Consider the following 15,478-nt stretch of genomic DNA (forward strand, 5'->3'; position numbering starts at 1 on the left):
TGCTTATGAGGTCGGCGCAGAATGTATTTCACACCTAATGTGATGCTGATTGTATAATATGATTTATGTTGCAGGATATGATGCTGAGTACAGTGTTTTGCTAGTAGTTACTGGTTGTGTGCTACATTTATTATTGGTTCTACATTTATTATTTGTACTTGTGATGGATCTGACAGTGGCCCAATTGGCCCTGTCATGTGTATATAATCTCCTGTAAATATTGCCTAGTGCCAGTTGGCACAGTGTATATTGTCTGATTACTATTCTAATGTGTTTATGATAATACAAAGGCTGTTTTTGATATAACCTTGTTTGGAGTTCCTTTTGTGGTGTGCCTTGGGTGTTGCTGCTGTGTGTGTGTGTTGCGGAAACTCTTTACACATTGCCTCCAGAATAAGCCTGACTGCTCGTGCCAAGCTACCAAGGGGGTGAGCAGGGGTTATCTTTGGTGTGTAACTCCCTTGCCCTGACTAGAGTGGTCGTCTCTGCCTGGCTTTGGTGCAAGCCTTAGCCAACCAGAGATCCCCATTTCTAACACTCAAATATGCAGGTGGTCTGTGATTCCTAGCACAGAATTCCCCTTACTTGCCACAGGAATTTCAACCACTGCATCACTCGCAAAGAAACGTGTTTCCCCACAGGTCCTGAAATATTCTGTACCTCAAGCTGCAGCCAACGCTTTGCGTTCAATGAGAAAAGGAGAGTCTCTCCTTGATAACCACCCGGATTGATATCCTTATATAGTTGGTCAATTTCTGACCAATGCTTAACCTGTTCGGTGCTCGTGACGGAACTACTCCGTCACGAGCCACGGGCACGCTGTGCTGATGACGGAGAGGTTCCGTCATGGCGTGGCCACCCCACCCACGCTCCAGGAATCCCGCTCCTCTAATGTGCGGGCGGGGCCGTGATGGAACCACTCCATCATGAGCACAGCACGCCCTCGGCTCGGGACAGAGTGGTTCCGTCACAAGCATGGCGGCACCATGTGACCCCCCCTTACCCCTTACCGCCTCGGCCAAGGGGTAAACAAACATACTCTTGGGGATGATCGTATACATTGAACCACGCATAACTTGAGCTCAATACTTTTACCATCTATTACAAATACTTCCCTGGGTCTTGTTCACTTGCCTTTTGTCATGCCGGTGCCTTCCACACAGAGAAAACGATCTTCACTGACTTTCACTCCACACTCCTCATCTACAGTGGCCACTTTAAATGTACTACCTTGTTTACAAACAGACGCAAACTAACCCCTACAACCGCACTTTCGGTAGCCCTTATTCAGTGCTACACATTTCCTTTATTCCGCAGTATGGAAATTACTTCCACACCAATAACATGTTTTATTATACTGCTTAGGTTTTCCAAAGGTGCTACTAGATGTGATTACTGCACCCACATTAGATTCAGCTTTGGACACATTAGACACTTCACCACCACTAATCTGCTTCACCACTTTGGCCATGTCTATGGCCAAAGATGCTTGGGGGATACTGTTTGCCTACACTCTCTGCGGGCGTGGCGTGGCGAAGGAACTGTGAACATTGTGACTTCTGGCAGACACCTGAAGTGGAAGGAAGGGGTAAAAGGGAACTGCCAGGAACAACTAGCACCCCTCTACACTGTCTCTTCTTGAACTGTAGATCACTTAGCAAACATCGGACAGAAATTTGCGATCCTCTTAACAACAAAGAACCAGCTTTATTATTCCTAGTGGCAACATGGCTTAGTGAGAAGTCCGCACCTGATATTGTGTAAGCTTTACCTGAAGGCTATGCGATTTTGAGAATGCACAGGGTTGGCCAGAAGGTGGGGGAGGTGTATTGCTGTGATTTTCAGGAGAGATCTTCAGTTTAAATTGGAGAAACTCGTCCTTTCTAGCTGTGAAGCCGCTTTTTGTAGTCTGAATATCACCAGCTCCAGATCTGTCTCTGGGCTCCTCATTTATAGACATCCTGGTCCAGGAAGAGTCTTTATTGATGAACTCATGGAAACTCTTCCTCCCCATGTCCTCCGCTGTTCTAACTTCCTCCTATTGGGGGATTTTAGTTTGCATTTAGAAAATAAAGGCTGTAAAGAATCGGCTGAGTTTCTGGTAGGCCTTCAGGCTTTGGACCTGGACCTATTGGTCAATATTCTCCACATAACAAAGGTCATACCTTAGATAATATTTTCACTAATTGCGCAGGGACAGTTGCTGCACTGCTGGTCCCGGTAGCCTGGTCAGACCATTATCTATTGTCTTTCAGTTTATTGCCACCAGGTTAGGCCCTCCACTCGCAGGGTAGTTGTTCCAAACCTACATTGGTCCGGAAATGGGCCACATTAACTCAGGATGCCTTTGAAGAAGCATTGGCCGGCAGACTTCCTGAGTTAAGGGACAACATCCGGAGTGCTGATAGTTTAGTGTCTAGTTGGATGTTGGAGGCTGTAGACTCCCTGATACCGATAAAACAATGTAAAAGTGGGCGTACATCTGCCTCTGCGAAGTGGTTCTCGGGAGATTTTGCACAAATTAAATCCAGTTGTAAGCATCTTGAGCGGCAATGGAAGAAGAGCTATTGGGATGAGAACGGACAGAAATATTGGGAGGCTTTGAAGCTTTACCATCGCCAGATTAGGAAAGTGCAGAGGGAATATTACACAGGGCAAATCGAACTAGCAAAAAATTCCATGAAGAACATTATTCAGGTCGTAAAAACAATTATCCTCTTTGGAACGGGTGACAGCCGCGCTCACAACCTCCACGGATTATTGTAATCAGGTCGCTGACTATTTCATTAATAAGATTGATAAGACATATGCCTCCTTTCCAGAAAGTAGAAGGAGACTTGCCTCTGCGCCTAGCTATGAGGTTCCGTGGACCAATGATACGTTTCCCCTCTGCCCTCTGGTAGAAAACGAAGCCCTTAGGCTGATGGAGGTGGTGAAATCTTGGTCACCTCTTGATCCGGCCGCTCCAAAATTTCTGCAACTTGGAAAGAAAATTATCGCTCCTGTTCTCACCTCACTACTGAACCTGTCCTTTAGCACGGGGCAGATTCCCTGTAATTGGAAACATGCCATGGTGGTTCCTCTGTTGAAGAAACCCTCATTGGACCCCGCTCTCCCGGAAAAACTAAGACCCATAACTCTAATTCCCTATGTAGCTAAAATTGCAGAGAAACATCTGAATGGCCATCTCTCGAGGTTTCTGGAAGAGAGACGGGTTCTTCCCGATACCCAGTCTGGCTTTAGGCCTATGCATAGTACGGAGTCAGCTCTCCTACTGGCAACTGAAGTGCTTGATTCTTCTAGACCTAAGTGCTGCGTTCGACACGGTATCCCACGGCCTCCTACTTGAGAGGCTACGGTAGATTGGTTCGGAGGTGTCACGTGGACCTGGTTGAAGAATTTTTGGGAAAATAGATCCTTCCAGGTTCTGCAGCATCCTTTCAGCTCCAGGGTGTGTCCTTTAATCCAGGGTGTCCCGCAGGGTTCAGCTCTCAGCCCTACCCTGTTTAACATATATATGCGCCCACATATGCTGTTGACACTCAACTAGTTGTGACCCTGGAACAGAAGGAATCTGGAGGGGCTGCCAATTTGAGAACTTGCCTGGGTGAGCTTATGGAATGGATGAGACTGAGCTGCCTCTAGTTAAATGCAGGGAAGACTGAGGTTATGGTGGTTGGAAAACAGCCCTCTCTTTGGTCGTAGCACTGGTGGCAAGATACACTTGGGCCTAGTCCAGTGCCAAAAGCGAAGGTGAAAAATTTGGGAGTGTGGTTCGAAAAAACTCTTTCCCTCTCCAAGTAAATATCTGCTGTGGCCGGGACATGTTTTGGCATCTTAAAGATGCTACATAAGATTCATTCTAGGGGGAACTACTTCTGGCTTTTGTCACGTCTCGCCTTGACTATTGCAATGTCCTGTATCTAGGTGTGACTGCAAAAAATCTTAACATCGTGCAGAAGGTCCAAACGCCGCAGCCAGGCTTATCTTGCATGTCCCAAAGAGGGGCTCGGTGGAAGAAGCTTTGAAGGAACTGCATTGGCTCCCTATTCGGACCAGAGTTACTTTTAAGTAAGGGAGAACAAGGGTACCCCGATATATGAACCTGGGGTTGTGATGTGTTTAGGAAGTACAGTGGTTCAGGGTTGGCCTTGATAGGTCCAGAGAGGAGGAGACACGGTGTGTCATTGTATTTACCCTCATAGAAAGGGGTACACTCAATGTGGATTGGTATTAGATCAAACAAGTGAGCAGGGTTGCAGGAAACCAGTTTAGGTATTATTTTCATATACATAAGTGAGTAGGTGCGTGTTGTGACTAAGTGAGAAGTGACATAAAAACATAACATCACATTAACAACATGGTAGGACTCCAATTAAATGTATACAATCGATAGAGACACGGTTGTAAGGGTCAACGGCGTTTCGATCTTTATCTTAGTTAAGACCTTCTTCAGGACAAGGTGTGAGCAGTCTGAAACTGAAATAGAGCATGAGAATGTCACCTAATGGCCTACTTGATATTTCCAATGCATTGTTCAGTGACTAGGTGCTCCCAGTAAGTACATTGACCATAGGTACACATTTATTCATTTGTGGTGGGGTACATCTAATGTACAACCCAGAGTCCTAGTGTATTGGAGGGGATAACTAGTGCTAGGTTGGTGGCACGCCTAGGTTTGGCGATTGGGGAAGAATTTACGCTATGCAGTGCGGTTTCACTTACTTAGTGCTGACGGATAGGAGGGGGAGAGAGGATGACTCTGGTCCTTCATGTCCTGGCTAACAATTCATCGCCAGGGAAGTGGATCTGTAGGAAGGCAAGGGAGGTTAGGCGTTTTATGACCATAGTGGCTATGGGGGTTGTTTGAGTTTAGCCAGTAAATTGATGCACTTACTTAGGTGAGTAATGAAGCTTGTTCTGCGTGTGTTATTTTTGGAAAAATTCAATTGAAACCATGGGGTACTGGATCTGCTGAAAGAGAAACAAATGTATAACCTTGTTGTTCAGCACGGGGCCATTGAAGGGGGTTTGATCCAAGGAGATAAGAACTCACATGTGTAGCCCATTGCTTTGGCATACAGTGGCGATTTTTGGTAGGCTCGACGGGGTGTCTTAGGGTTCCTATGTTTAGAAGGAAGACAAGGATATCCATGTGGAATGAGATATTTAGTAGGAGGTATCCTTGAAATGCTTACTTGAGGGATTTGCCCATGTAATTGGGCGCGGGGTCCAGAAGGGGGTGTGTTTGGCCCGGGGTGGGCCAGGACGGGGCTCTCTTAATTCACAGTGATGAGCCTGAAGAAGCCAGGTGGGATTTACCAGGAGTTCTATGAGCAAGAACAAGGTCATTACAAAATGTGTTAGGGGGCCCAGAGAGCAACCTTACTTAGTCCTAGTTTGGGCTACCTTACTAGATGCACGTGGACACTCGTACTGGACTTAAGTCGGTATTCTGTGATAGCTCAATGGGGTTGCAAAACGATTATGGCATGAGTATGAGTGCGTGTCTCTAATTGTGTGGAGAATCATGAATCAGCTCTTTAAAAAATGGTTATACGTTGATTCAGTGCGGCAAGGTACCAAAGTAAGACGGTGCTGTCTTATTACTACTGTCTAAATACTTGCGCTTAAATTAATTTAAAAGTTGGCTCACCATCGGTTGGGCGGGGGCTGAGAGAATCATAAGGCTGCCTTTTAAAAAGTGGTGACACAGCAATTCAGTGAGCCAAGGTACAATCATGTCTGAACACTTGTGCTTCTAATAGTTTAAGAACTGGCTCATGCTGGTTGGGCCGGGGACTGAGAGCGATCATTAAGTAAAAATACCTTACGTATTCAAGTGGGGGTGTGGAGCATCATGCGGGATCTGTAATGATGCAATCTACTTACAAGTTAAACGTATTTGACGGGAAAATCAGGTACCAGGGCCGAGGCATTGGGCCAGATGTAGGTAATTCCCATTTACCGATTCCTAAATACCGAATGTTACCGATTCGGTATTTAAGAATCGGTAAATGGGATGAGGCTAACTATTCGGTAAATTTTACCTGATCGGTAGGATTCGGTAATTAAGAATCTGTATTTACCGATTCGGTAATTCCCTTTCATTCCTATGGGCCTGGAGGCCCATAGGAATGAATGGGAATTACCAAATCGGTAAATACCGATTCGGTAAAATGGGGAACACATTGAAGGGTCGCAGGGTGTCACTTTGACACCCTGTTGCACCCCTGTATAGTGCATGGGTGCAGGCCCATAGGAATGAATGAGGAATACCGAATCGGTAAATACCAAATCAGTATTTACCGAATGTTACAGATTCAGTAAAATTTACCGAATTATTAGCTACATATCATTTACCGATTCTAAAATACTGAATCGGTACAATTCGGTATTTTAGAATCGGTAAATGATATTTACCTACATCTGGCCCTATAGTAGTTAGTTTTGAACAGGAGCTCTGTATGAGACTGGGATGGTGTTAGGGTTTCTAAATCCTAGTCTCTTACGGTTCGACGCATGGATCAATTGCCAGAATTATTTTACTAAGTTGGAAAGGATGCTCTCTAGCGATATATGCTGATCCAACCTGTGAGAGCACAACACAGTTCTACCAAGACACATCAGTATATTTGATGTGCTCAAAAATGGCAGGTAATGCTGGATCACAGGGTGTGCCTTTCCTCTAATCCCCTTACTGTATTTGAGGAAGAGGTCCTGCCGAGTAGGGTAACAAATTTTCTGGTTGGGTCTTGGAGTCGCGGAACACCTGGACACTGTGGAGTGTGGCAGAGTTTAAGCCTTACAGAAAATCAAGGAACTACTAAGAATAACATACTTCCAGATGAAGAAGGCGGCAGCAGCTGCAACAAGTGAGCGGAAGATGAAAATATCCAGCAGATATATGTCAGCGTCCCAGAACATGGTGTCCCTATAGAAGAGGAGAAGAAGGGAAGACCAGTAAACACCAATCTAAGCATTTACACATGAAGCAGCTAAGGGGAGTCTAACTCTGATGGCTGTAAATAACTTCACATTTCAGATTGTGGCAGTTTCAAAAGGCAAACTGAAGGTGCAGTTACACTGCAAATGCATGACACTGCCTCTCACACTGCCACTCACACATTGTAAGAATATTGAATTTTTGGGATTTTGCCACAACTTGACTAAGACCATTAAGCAGGCCACATCAACTCAAATATTTAATTTGCAGTACTTTATATGGCATAATATTAATTTGGGGTAAGCCCCCTAAAAAGGAGTCACACCAAAAAGCCGGCACCTGCAGTCTTGCAATTAAAAGTTGACTTCAGCCAACATGAACCTACACCTCCTGGATTGATTGCCTGCCTTTGGGTGAAACTTCCTTTCTCCTTTCATGCCCCTTGCAGATTGTTACCCCTGGTCAGAAGAGCTCCTAACACTAGCACCACTCATGGTGCAACATTTCAGATTGTGAACTTTCATTTTAATGTATGCCCTGAAATTTCACACAGCCGGTATCTTGCCTAACTGAACTGGCAGACAGAACAGTTCAGATTGTGAACTTTCATTTTAATGTATGCCCTGAAACTTCACAGAGCCGGTATCTTGCCTAACTGAACTGGCAGACAGAACATCTCAGATGTGTTACATTTACATCAGGACAAGCTGTGTATGAAAGGCACTTGCAAGAATATGAAGGTAGACATTCTTCCATCTGTTTTAGTACTGACAAGTCCTGCTTTGGGAAGTAAATTGCATGTTTGTAGTAGATAAAATAAGGTCAATACATTAACACAAAAGAACTTGACAAAGAATTAGAAATAGTCAACAAAATGCTGGTATGGCTTTTGCAAAACAGTAATTCATTGAGAATAGTTGCAAAGGGGAAAGAGGAATGTCTGCTTGTGTCCATGCTTCAGTGAAGAGCACTGGGTGTGGAGGTTGGGAAGCTAAGAATACAAATGTAAAACTGGTGAAATCTGGGGGAATAGAATACAGTAACCTTTGTATGGCTGTGGGTTTATGATAGAGTGAAGTGGAGTGTGTTAAAGGTTGTGCAGCCTTCTGATCTACAGCACAAAACACATTGTATTCCTCTCAGTGCTTTGATGCTCTCTTTGTACTAGTGTCATATGTTAAATCCAGTGAAGGTGTGTAGGTATTACTTATTTATTTAATTATACCTATTCCATCGTCTGTCGAGTTCCCTGCCCCACCCTGCCCCGCCTCACCACGTTTTCCTGTGCCAGCCGCCGCTGGCTAGTGAGAGAATCCGAGAGAGAGGTCATGGGGGTGAGGGTGCCAAAAGGGATTGTTGCAGCAGGCATTTGTAAATGTTATTAATTATAGCGCCTCAGAACAGATCTTTAACACTTTATGTGCTGAAAGTTCCTTCCAAAACCCCAACATCCACACCCGCTGCCAATACTGCTGAGTTTTTTTATAACATTTAGGAGAGTCTGCATTCAAACGTTCCTAACTTTATTTCCACACATGATATCCAGGCCAAATTATCATAATTTTTCTCTCATACTAGGGACTGTAAAAATACCTGGGGTAGTGATATTACTTTAGAGAAGCTTGAGAGAATAAAATATGGGAATAAAATGTTTTTGGTTAAAATCCAGAAATAAGTTTCATGCGATAACACCACAATTCCAACAAAATATCTTTATACTAGTATTCTTGTGTTCTCAAATTTCTAAAACAGCTAGAGTAAAAACATTTCCATCCCTTTTTTCTGTCTTCAAGTTTGGTCCTTATTTTCTTTTTTTGCAGACTCTGTCTACTTGCAGTTTGCAGGGGGGGGACTGTTCCAAGAAACACATGCATTTCTGAAAATCCTGATCTCAGAAGGCGTCAATCTGTAGTCTTCCCAAAGAATACAATTGGTCTACTCACAAGACAGTGCATGTAAATGGAAACAAAGAGAAATGGCAACATGGGTAATTTGTTGCACTGAAAGTGGAAGAAGATTGCTGTAGAAAAAGACGGAATTGTTATTGCGTGCAGCTCCCCCAACCCCCCGCCTTCCTGCCTGGTTCTGCAGACTGTAGGGAGCTGCATACTATGAATCTGCTAAGTGATATTAAGGTGTGTCTGTTTTCAGGGCAGAAGTCCTAAAAAAAGTAGTTGGGGGACCCTGTCACCGGAAGTGACGTCACGCCAGGAAGTGACGTCACGAAAGGTGGCTTGCACCATCAGGCTCATTGCCTCTCCGCGCTCACCCCTTAGAGGTCCAGCTGTTTGGCAGGGGGGACGGTGTCCACCCGGTAAAATAAGTGGGGGGACGCCGTCCACCCGGGTGGTACCCCGACTCGAGCCCTGTCTGCTTTCTTCTAGAATATGACCTATGCATTGGTTTTCCCTTAACTGGCTATTTGACTTCTCAGTAAGGCCACAGTGGATGGCATGGAGCTTACACCATTGGAATGGAAGTGCACTGCAGTGTGTGTTTACACCACTCACAAATATAACACAAATATAAGGGTCAGAACTCACCACCATTCTCTGGCTGGACTGCACTGAAGTGTTACTTAGCAAGGAAAAGTCACTTTGCCAGGTGGGAAAACCTATTTTTATTTATTAGTTATGTGACCACTAAAGTGTGCCATGTAATCCCAGAGGGCTGGAGGCCTCATTTATGAAAAGTGACGCATCGCTGCGTGAAAACAGCGATGGGTCACTTTTCATTGCGCCCTCCTTGCGACACCAATGATGCGTCATATTTACCGTATGACGCATCATGTCGCAAGGAGTTACAGATACGTCCGTATTTCTGACGTATCTGTATGGCGCAAAAGTGACGCATTGCTGGAGTGTGTCACAAAAGTGACGCAACTCCAGCAATGTGTCCTTCCACATGGGGCAAGCCCCATGTGAAAGGGGCTGCGCCAGTCTTACGCCTGCTGTGAGGCAGGCGTAAGAAATTGACGCATTTGCGTCGTAGAAGTGGCGCATTTAAATCTTAGAGATTTCAGTGCGTCACTTCTATGACCCTTTCTTGCATCAGAACGTCCCCCCGGCAAACATTATACCTGGCGCAGGTATAATGTAGCGCAGGGGTTTACAAAGTGACGCAATTTTTTTACGCTGCTGATGCGTCACAAAAAGTGCTGCACCGGCGGCGTAAAAGTAACGCACAGCCTCATAAATGAGGCCCTGGGCGTTTAGTATGCTTGAGTGATAAAGTTGTTTTACGAATCTATAATATTAGTTGAAAAGTAACTTTGTGAAAGTGTACTTTGTGCTGCATGAGGGCAGGCTGTTTCAGAACAGTTTTGCTCACAGCCCTGTTCCAGAAACTGAATACACATCTCTGGCTGACTATTAACTACCCTCCTCGGAGAAGACAATGGTTTGGCCTCCGGCAGCAATATGGCAGGAGTGATTTTAAGAATGGCCACCTGCTAGGGATCAGCCATCTTGGAAGGTGATGGGCACAGCTGGCAAAACGAAGTTCAGCTTTTTTCATTTGAATTGGATATTCCAAATGAACCTATCAGGAATAACCCTGGGCAAGTAACTCTGCCCCCGCAGAGGAGTTTACAGAGTTTTGCCTACTCCGCATTCCGTTGCGATCGCGGAGCTTAGGCAAAACTCCAACTCCATGGAGAAGCGGAGTTAGCCAACCCCTCCACCCTCCCAAAGTAATTATATAGATGAACAACTTAGGGGTTATCTAAGAAGAAGGATGACGCGGAAGGAGAGCGGCCATGGGGGGGAGGAGGCGTACACGGCAGATAAGTACCTTTTTTTAAACATTATAATTACTTTGGGAGAGGGGAGGGAGTAGAGTTTACGGAGCTGTTTTCCAACATGGTGGAACTCCACTTAGAGGCACTCCGCCTGCTCTGCCTGGGCTTACTCAGGAACTGAACCCCTGATTTCCCAGGGTATCCTTGTCTTTGTGGTTCCATCCCCAGCAACAGGAAAAAAGCTGTTTGTGGTGCCTAGAATGCTGCCTTAAGATCAGAGAGCTGCAGGGATGAACAGCACAAACACTCCAGGTCCTGCTGGAAATCTGACATTTAGGGCCATATGAATCGAGCAAAATTGCATTCGCAAACGTCGAAATTCGCGGAATTTCGGCGTTTGCGAATGCAATTTTGCCAAATGGTATGTATTAAGTCAAAATAAGGAATCACAAAATTTGCTGTTCATTATTTTGAGATTGCATTTAAGGAATTGCTAATTTTGCGATTCCTTAAATGCAATGTAAGAAGCACCAAAAAAGTGAAATGTAGCCTTAAAGAATCGCAAATTACTACCAACTTCAAGTTGGTGGTAATTTGCGATTTCTTTGAAAAAGCACTGTTTTGCATTTTTCAAATGCAACATGCCCTCAGGGCATGTATGTGAGCCACATGTGCACCCATGCATATTTCAGGGGTGCCACAAGGTGTCCTTTTGACACCCCTGCACCCTTGACATTGCATTCTCAAATTGCGATTCGCTAATTGCTAATCGCTAATTGAGAATGTCTTCCCAGTCATTCCTATGGGCCTTTAGGCCCATAGGAATGAATGGGGAGGTATTCCTTAATTGCGCATCCCAACTTGAGATTCGCAATTAAGGAATATGTAGGATTCGCAAAATGTATTGCAAATCCTACATACATAGCATTTTGCGATTCTCAAATAGCGATTCACAAAAAATCGCTATTTGAAAATCGCAAAATGACCTTTTGATACATATGGCCCTAAAAGTCACATACAGATGCAGAGGACCAGAACAAGATTTTTTACAAAAACTCAACAGAGAGGCAATTCTAAAGCATACAATTAGACACCATCAAATGCTGCTTGTTCAAAAAATAGATTGATTGAGGGGTAATTTTCTGAGTATTGCAATTCTTTATTCAAGCATCTTCAAGTTGATAACATTATTTTCCACACAGCAAATGCATTTTGCCCAGCAATGCTTTTTTTTTGTGCTGAAAACATATACAAACATTACTTATTAACTCTTATAACTTTACATTTCATCCATATACACATGTGTACCATATGAGAAAGGTTGTTGACATTATAGTGCACATTACAATTATTTTACAAATTGCCTAATTTCTTTTATAATTAAACCTTTTCTTTCTTTTTTTTTTCAAATTTCCTTTGAAAACTTTACCAATTGTTCTCAATGAATGGTAACAAAAATAAAGACGGGATTGTTAAACATTGTCACTTAATTCCTTTTCCGGACACCATAACCAACAGACAGTTAAAATTATGATTTCTTCTCAAATTATTGCTGTATTCATACAAATTGTCAGGAACAAACACCTGGTGCCCCATATCCTTGCCCACCAATCCACCAACATTGATGGCTAGGGTGATCTTGACCAGAGCTCGCACTTGGTGTGATTTAATGTTATTACTATATCTTTGTTGTCATTATACATGCATTGAACATTAAAGAGAAGTCAAATTATTCCAAAAAAGAAAAGAAAGTGACGGAGTGCATCAAATACCACATCTCAAATTCCATATACCATATCATTTCCATATCAACTGACTAATCTCACGCACTTACTCTATCAGAAATGATGTATTAATGTTCTGTCTTTTGAAAAGAGAAGTGTCCATCAGTTTTCCCCTGTATAGACACAGGGCCCGATTCACAGAACTAACTTAAGACAAAATCCTAAATTTACTACTTTTGATATTCACAGAAGGCATTTAGTAGTAGTAAAGTTAGGATTTTGTCTTAAGTTTGACTTAAGACAAACTTAAGACAGACTTAAGACAGACTTAAGTTAGGATTTTGTCTTAAGTCTGTCTTAAGTCAGTCTTAAGTCTGTCTTACGTTTGTCTTAAGTTTGTCTTAAGTCAAATTTAAGACAAAATCCTAACTTTACTACTTCTAAAGGCCTTCTGTGAATACCAAAAGTAGTAAGTTTAGGATTTTGTCTTAAGTTAGTTCTGTGAATCGGCTCCTCATTTTTCATCTATGGATCCTGTGAACCGAAAGGATAAGAACCATCACCAGTGTTGCCACCGACTTTCTATAACTCAACAGTGATTCTAAAATTATCTGCACTTTCGACAAATGGGCTTTGCCCCAAGATTTGCTCTAGTGTCAACAATTATGCACTATCAATACCTACAAATCAAATCTCATCCACTTGTGATTAGTTTTACTAAAGCATACAGATGATTTTCTCTATTCTCGAACACAGTCAGTTATTTAACTGTCCATTTGTCAAGCCAGGGGATAGGATGTGGTCTGACTGCTAGACTTCCGACTTTGGATCTAGGAAAACAAGGCTCAAACCTCGGGGTCGACTCCACATCCTGTGATTCTGGGCAAATCACTTAATTTCCCCGTGCCAACCAAAACAAATAAATGAATCCTTGCGTAAAGTAACCGGTGCTCATGTAAAGCGCTCCAATACATTTGGGTCAAGTTCGGGCTACATTAATCTGCACAAAAAAAGCGACACACTGTCTGCTACTGGTCTTATCAAAACCGAAAAAAGCAAAGAAACACAAAACAAGTAAAAACTGAAAATCGTAAAACAAAAGTTTAAAAAGTGGGGGAAAGTCATATGAGTTTATATGCGCATTCCTCTATGTTGCATTGCCGGGTGACAAAGTAATACCTCAAATACAGTGCTTTCCCGCCCGTTTTCATTAGATTTGGCCAATTATCTTGCGCTCCATGGAAAATAAACGGTATGCATGGTGACAGGAATTCACAAATGTAACATATTGTTCACAATTTTCATTACCCACATCCTGTTTGTGTAAGCTAGTAAGTCTTAATTGCTTGATTAATTAAAATCTTAGCAGTCCATATAGTTATAAAAAACACTTATATAACACAATTTCATATTTCCTTAAAAACAAGGTCACTATATTCTAAAAAGAAGGGTTAAAAATGGTTAAAAATACATGTGATAAAGTTGAAATAAACTTCTTAGTATAGGCAAAGTCTGCTTGTGAAGCCCAGCCTTAAGTGGATTAAATAGGAAAGAGGTAGACCCAAAATACCATATAACAAGAGTGACTCTGATCGAGATCCGAGATGCTCAGAAAGCGAATTAAGTGAACAATATTTCACTTAGGTTGGGGGGCTGTATAGACTTTTATTTGGATATTAACAAAATGAAAATGTTTGTAAATTGGCCAACTGGGGCTCAATTGTGTTGAGTGGTTAACCAGCATATAATAGCTATACAGAATCAAGCGAAAATTTGCACTATGTCAAAATTTATTTATTGCACAGATACTTAAAACCATTTGCAATGTATCACACTTTAAGAACATGAGGATGATTAAATGACAGTTATAACTCTTTTTTTTGCTGTAACAAAACATAAAACAGTATAAAAATTAGTTGATTAATTAATTTAAAAAACATTATCGCCGAGTTGTCACTTCTTATGTACATATCGAGTGTATTTTTGTGCAATTGTCTGATTCATTAGCTTTGTCCAGTCTGGAGCGAACTTCCTGCATGTATCTCCCAATTCTAGCCAGATCAGTTGTCAGTGTGCAATGGAATATAGCTGTAACTGCCTCTATTGTAGTTCGAACACCTTTGCGTAGCCATATGTGTTTTAATAGCTTTATCTGGGATTGTAAGAGCCCCTTACAACCGCACATTAGATGTAGCAGAGATTCTGTTTTGAAGTCGCATATTCTGCATCGTTTTTTATTTTCCAACTCGGGTTTAGCTCTTTTATGTTTTATATAGCCCACTGGATGTTTTTTAGGGCCTTTCTCCCAATTGCTTGATCAAGATAAGGCTGGAGTTTGTATTCCATGTAGGTTACTATCACTCCAGATTGGCCTCTTCCTTCGTCAAGATTTCTTAAGTCGATTTCTCTTGACAATCGATAGCAATGTTTGTTTATTGCATTTTTGATAATCAGATAGGTTATGCCTCCCTGGCTCCAGTTTTGAATTGCCAAGCCTAAAACTCCTATTGTTTTCTGCAGATAAGCTTGCCATGGGTTGGTTAGGCCATCATAGATGGGTTTTAACCTGCTCTTCAAACTCCCGCCCGGCGCATTAAGTACAGAATAATAATATTTTGCATGCATGCCTTGGCATTCTTTGCTCTGCTGCAGCAGGCCAAATTCTAGGCGAATCCCGCTGTTGGGTGTGTATTTTGGTAATTTGAAAATACGTTTGTACGCCCTACACTGTGCTTTATCCATCATTGTGCTCATATTCCCTGGGAAAGCCTGCTGGGCGTATCCCGCAACTGCCCTTATTTTGGCTTGTACTACCTTTCTAATTGGAATGGTGGTGGGGCTCTCTAATTTTTCCTGTAGCTTGCACAAAGCGTATATTGTTGCTTCAACCTTAGATTCCATTTTGTGTACGTGCATGTTAGCTTTTCCTGAGTCGCTCAACCAGCACCCAAGGTAGTAGTAGAACTTTGATACAGTCTCCTTTCCCAGGTGCCATTTTAGGAATGTTTTTCTTTTACACTTACTGAAGATAAGAACTTTGGTCTCTTCTGAATGTATCTCTAATTCATT

General features: G+C 42.7%; 1 protein-coding gene across 2 annotated transcripts in view; it reads right to left on the reverse strand.

Moving 5' to 3' along the window:
• Positions 1–15,478, reverse strand: part of LOC144752125 (histo-blood group ABO system transferase-like) — a 179,470-nt gene that overhangs the window by 158,252 nt on the left and 5,740 nt on the right. For both annotated transcript variants that reach the window (XM_078640070.1, XM_078640068.1), the window contains exon 2: positions 6,842–6,934. In XM_078640070.1, the coding sequence (XP_078496196.1) occupies positions 6,842–6,927 (86 nt within the window). In that variant the 5' untranslated portion in view covers positions 6,928–6,934. The remainder of the gene's footprint in view (positions 1–6,841; positions 6,935–15,478) is intronic.

Source organism: Lissotriton helveticus, chromosome 4_2, assembly GCF_964261635.1.
Source record: "Lissotriton helveticus chromosome 4_2, aLisHel1.1, whole genome shotgun sequence".
Classification (NCBI taxonomy): domain Eukaryota; kingdom Metazoa; phylum Chordata; class Amphibia; order Caudata; family Salamandridae; genus Lissotriton; species Lissotriton helveticus.